Here is a 6,000-nt window from a genome sequence, read left to right as displayed (position 1 = left end):
TATATATATACATGAATGCATACACAGCACTATCAGTCACTGCATTCAATAGGTTTGTCTATTTTGGAGTAAATGTTCATTTTAAGGGCTTTATCAGGATCCTACTATAATCCATCTGCATGCATTATAATCTGTCATATTACAGCTTGCCAGAGAAGGCGCCTCTGAAAAATGCAGGAAAGGCTACATTTAAACTACACGAAAGCACGCAAACACTGGAAGCAGAGGCAGCCGGCTATAACGAGCACTTTCCTCCTAAAAGATGCATTTTCTTTCCCGGGCATGTCTATTTTTGCAGCGGAAAAGCGCTCACCTGGAATTGGATATGAACAATGTAGTTCTGTGATCCAACAACTTAATTTTTGAAGTAGCAGACAGAGCTTTAAGCTCATGAATATATGCTCCTCATACCAGCATACTGAGAAATTCAATGAAGATTTTTACATTGGGATTTTACATAGCCTCCTGAGAGTCTGATGAGACTATCAGGAGAATTTTTTTTCTATGTACAATTTTATGTCCAGTGACTACAGTCTTGTCATTTTATGTAATTACTATCATAATTAATGTCTTTCACAATGTAAACCAAAAATTAAAGGTTTAAAACATTTTAGGGATATCTCTCATCTTGTAAAACATATAGGCCTGAACAAAACCTAAATAGAAGCCGAGTGCTGATTTTTGATTGATTTTGTTTTGGTCCAAAAATAAGTACTTCAGTTTTGTTTCTGCTTAGCTGAAGAAGGTTATTGCACACTCATACATTGATTTGTTGTATGGGTCCACAGTGACCTGGTGATGTTAGACATTTTAATTAAAACTACCAAATAAACTGTTTAATTTGTAATGTGTACAGTTTCTTTTTTGTTTACCATTTATTATTTATCAGACTTCATAGGGTTAAAAAAATTTTTGATACTGGAGATAAAAAAAAACAGTGTAGCAGGCAAGATAAACAGCAAAAATATTGGTGATGGCTACAAGCTAGATGCTAACAAAAAAAGTGAGCTAATTCAAAAGAAAGCATTTAAATTATTTTTTTTATGTTTTTTTGCCAGTACAACCACATCAAGATTACACATGCATGAAAATGGCTATATTAACCCTTGTGCGTGCGAGGACTGAGGCAAATGATACAAGTTTTACGTGTGTGGGGTCGGTTTAACCCTTTGTAAACACAAGGGTTAAGATTAGTCATACCTAGATCGCATTGCTTTACGGAGATTATATGTTATGAACCATTTCCTTTATTTATAAAAAGTGAAAATTATGAGTTTTCATATACTGTGCTCTTCCACAAGTGTGTAAAGTCTTGTAAGCCGGTGTCGATGCAACTCTTCTTACAACTAAAGAGAAGGTTTACATATTCTATAAATTTACATTTAAACCTGCCTTATAGTCCTTTAGTCATATGCTGCATTAACCCCTGTTGTATCTATAACGCAACAGATTTTAAAAAAGAAGTGGTGATCCGGAATCATTCTAGAAATAACCATTCACACCATTTCAACACAAAATACTTCCCTTCACAAAAACACAGAGGTACCGATTTTCACATAAACAAGCACAAAATTCCTAAAAAACAAACAAACAAAAAAAAAACTTTGTATAAGCTGCATGACTGTCCCCTGTGTCCGTGTGTGTGGGCTTGTGTCACTAGTGGCTGTCAACTACTTTGTTTTTTTGTTTTTTGTTTTTTCCCACATTTTCTAATCTGAAGATTTTATTGTAATAAATATTAACTTGCTACTTTTAGTGCTTTTCTGCTCTGTGGTTTTATTAGCTGTTCTGTGCTTTATATTCTAGCTGATTTTCACTGTCTGTCAGTGTCTAGACAGACGAGGAAAACACTCGTAGCAGAACAGTTGTAGACAGATGAGCTGGCCCTGCACACAGTTGGTAGCCAAGTGAGGGATCAAACACACAAACAAAGGTCACCTTACCTCTAAACCCAGGCAGCCTGGAGAAGAAGTCAGAGCTCACCACGGATGCAGCAGCAACCTCACTCTGCGTTTTCTCCTCCTCTCTGCAGCGATGAACTTTCCCCGGACTCATCTGTGGGGCAGGAAGGGAAGGGAGGTGAGGGGGAGCCGCAGAGTGAGGACCAGTCACAACCAGAACCAGAACCGCCACAGCCACAACAGCAGGAGCAAAAGCCTGAACCCCAGACTCTGCCATCACAGCCCCAGCCTGAGCCAGAACCCCAGGCTGAACCTCAGCCACAGTTGGACGTTGAACCCCAATCCGAACCTGAACCTGAGCCTTCACCAGAGCCCGATCCTCAGCCCCAAGACGAGTCCGTGACCGATACCGCGCCACAGGACCCTCCTGAAGCCCCGCCGCCTTGCCGTGAGGAGAAGATGGCGGTTGAGGCAGAGAATCACAAATCAGAGGAGGTTGCTGAGGCAAAGACAAGACATGAAAGAGATGAGGTGCAAGGTGAGAGCGGCGAAGGCAAGCCAACGCAAGGGGAAGAGGATGAGGAAGAGGGAGGAGCAAAAGGAGGCGGTGCAGGCAGAAGGGCCAGTCTACATCACACAGCCTCACCCCTGAGGGTGCAGCGCAACGGGGCCGGCTCACACTCCGCCTCCTCTGACTATGAGCTCTCGCTTGACCTCAAAAACAAGCAGGTACGGTTGTCCTGGGGATGGGGGGATATGTTGGTATGTTTTGGGGCGCGGGGAGGGGGTGGATAGATTGTGTTGGCTTGTGTCCGCTTTACTTTTTGTGGTCAAACTCCGTGGTGTGGCTCAGTTTCTGAATGATAACCAGGGCATTTAGGTGACACATTTGATTTGCTTTAATAAGATATTTGTCTCTGTTTGTTTGAGTTCTTCTGGTTATTGTGGATAATTAAAACGGGTTTTAAGGATGTTTACCCACTATCATAACATTATCATTGTCATCCCATCATTTCACCAACATCTTCACTTGATATTGTGACGCTAAGCTTGAAATCTCTGTCTGAAAATTTTTAAAAAGTGTAACAGTTTGGTTTTACTGACTTAAGTCAGTTATAACATTTAAGGCATTTTTAATAGTTTCTTTTAAACAATTGTGTTTGTACAGTGACTTCCATGTTCACAGGTCTGTCTTGTAATCATGTTTTTCACCAGGGGAACAGAAATCATCCACATCACATAATCATCACCATTAAACATTTACCATCCATTTCCATCATCATTCCTCTCAACAACATTCTTCAGCCCATGGATTTTTGAGCAGGTAAGGATTTTTGTCCAGTTGGCATGGCCCAAAAATTTTCTGTTGGGTTTTGCAAATATTTTCTTTACTGATTTTACTGACCAAAAATGTTTCCTTCAAATCCCTTTCAGTCTCTTCCATTTGCTACGGAATATATTTCAAAACACACTCAATAGCATCTCACTGAGAGTCATTTTTGAAGCTTTGCTGATTTTCATGTTTTTGTTTTACTGTGGCATCAATATGATTCGAGTGATTTAGGAACAGACATCAACCCCTACTGAGTTCTAGCCTGAGTAAAATCGATACCATTTACATCCAGTAGAATAACACTATGTTCTGTCAGCATTACGTGGTCTGGATTAGTTTTGTGTAGCATTTAAATAATTCACTCACCATTGAGTCTCAGGATGCTGCTGTCCCTCCTTTCTGTTTTTCTTGGCAACAGTATAGTTTGACCCTGCCAGATTTTCTGCAAATCAACCTCAATGCAGTGTTCCCAGATGGAATGAATTCGGTTGAGTAAGCTACACTTATGCCTTGACAATCCGTCAGATGAAACGCACAAAACTTCATCACTTTGTTTTTAAATACATCTGGCTCAACACGTACAACTACAGTCTTGTATATATATATTAAAAAAGTCATTGCTTCCACTGATGGAAATGGATTCGTTTGCTGAAGTATTAGCTAACATTAGCATGCACATTTTCTGTTTGTTGTGTGTAGAGAAAACCTACAGGAAAATAAGTTGTTTTGGTTGGTTTAATGACTCTTCTGTTATGCTGTTCCTTGCACTGAGGAGGTCTGAACAGACGGATGTAGAGCTCCATGAGAAAATGCTGTAGAGTTTCTTCAGTCAGGGTTATATCAAGAAAATAACCTGTAAGTCTTACGAGATGGGCGCACGGAAATAGGCTGTGATTGTATAAAAATAAATTGATGATATCACACGCAGTAGAGGACAAGAAATACTAGGAGTTGAATTTAATACAATGACTCCAATACCAATAATTCCTCTTGCTCTGTCCCTTCTGCCCATATATATTGGATTGGCCCCAATCTAAATATGTAAATTTGGGTTGGAGCATCACTATTTTTTTCTGCTTAGTTTCCCAGTTTTACTTTTAAAAGTAAAAAAAATAAAATAAAATAGTTGGAAACAAGTGTTTCTAATCCCCTAAACATATTTCAGTGTGACAAATGTGTATTTTTCATATCGTATGCCTTGATGGTTAGAGTTCCTCCAATGACAATCACAAGATTCACTTCTCCAAATGGAGCTGCCACTGAAACTTGTAGGATGGACGTGTGAAGGACGGTTTGTCAACACCCCCCCGTCGTCTGTATTCACTCTGTTTTGACTGGATTTCCTCCCTCATCACTCCCTTAATCGAGGCTCAAAGTTCTTTTAACCTCAAGTCACCTCCCCCCCTTTGCTCTTTTAATCTCAAATCTGAGAGTCCCTCTTTTCTACTATCTCCCTGTCAACGAGGCTTGAGATACACGATCGCCTGGATTGATCTTCTGTCCACACAGGTGGGGGTGTAGGGACTTGATGGATCTCTGGATCAATGTCAAAGTAATTGGATCTGCTGGGCGATACCTTTATTGCCATGGAAGAACCTGGTGATGGATTGTTTAAGCCACTTAAATCTGAGCATTAAAGCCTGTGAAACATGTGGCACCTTTCTAAACTGAATGTATTTTAAATGTGTAGATTTTCATTTAGATGCCGTGTTTTCCCTTTGCTGTTCACTTACCACGTGCATACAAGTATGTCTAATTGAAATTTTTGCTCTTAAATGTAGTTTCCACAAACATAATTTGAATTGTAATCTAACGTAGCCAGATATACAAAACACGCAGCTTTACATTTTGCAAATGTACTCAAGCAAAACTGTGATAACATTTGTGTCACTAAAATTTCACTCCAGTTATTTTTATAGTAAGTAATGATTCTGGCAACATGTAGGAATGAGAAGCCAACAACACCAATCAAGTGGTTAGAATGCAGTTCAACTAATATTAAATTGGAAATATCTACATCAAGTTGCTTCTTTAATATAAATTGCAAGTGTTTCTTATGGATCACTTTAGACCTCATCTTACTTTTCCGTTTCACTTAAATTCAGGAAAATGTAAATGAAAAACATACATTTCAAACATGTTTCAAGACTATCTCCCAGTTCATCTAATTCAGTTATCCTGCTTACCACAAATGCACCAACAAAACATCTGCTGATAACATATGATCTTTTCCATTGTCATCCTTATTTTGCGCTACAGTCAGCATTCCTTAAATCCCATTATATACTCATAATCATGTCATTAATCATGCAAATGTTTCTATGCTGTAAAAACAGCTTGCATGAGCTGGAAAGCTAATAATCCTTCCTTTGCATTTTGATTTTTTTTTGTGTCTTTTTTTGGAGCATGTGGGATCTAATGGTGTGTTGTCTTCCTTGCAACAGATTGTCTACCTCAACATAACGTGAATGCTTCCATAAAAAGCAGATATATTTAGGTGTTGTACAAGACATTTTGGAGAAGGTTATTTTACAGGGACATTTTTTTCATTATAGTTTGTAACTCATTATGTCATGTTTTGTGGTAAAGATAGCTTACAGACTCGTGTCCTTTACTTTAGATATGTATATTTATTGACTTTTCATATAATTTGCTGATATGTTCTCAATTATTCGCATTCATGCCCCTTAACTTTGAGGAAAATGTCTAATGCAAACCCAACCTGCGTGCTATTATTGTTTCGACACCTTTTTCGTTTCTCATTCG

General features: G+C 38.8%; 1 protein-coding gene across 6 annotated transcripts in view; it reads left to right on the top strand.

Annotated features, from left to right (window-relative positions):
• The window catches only part of iqsec3a (IQ motif and Sec7 domain ArfGEF 3a), an 88,944-nt gene that overhangs the window by 46,749 nt on the left and 36,195 nt on the right, over positions 1-6,000 (top strand). For all 6 annotated transcript variants that reach the window (XM_008400649.2, XM_008400650.2, XM_017302799.1 and 3 more), the window contains one exon: positions 2,033-2,630. In XM_008400649.2, coding sequence (XP_008398871.1) covers positions 2,033-2,630 — 598 coding nt within the window. The remainder of the gene's footprint in view (positions 1-2,032; positions 2,631-6,000) is intronic.

Source organism: Poecilia reticulata, linkage group LG23 (genome assembly GCF_000633615.1).
Source record: "Poecilia reticulata strain Guanapo linkage group LG23, Guppy_female_1.0+MT, whole genome shotgun sequence".
In the NCBI taxonomy this organism is placed as follows: Eukaryota; Metazoa; Chordata; class Actinopteri; order Cyprinodontiformes; family Poeciliidae; genus Poecilia; species Poecilia reticulata.
Note: the sequence above shows the minus strand (reverse complement) of the source record. Positions and strands in the feature narration are given on the sequence as shown.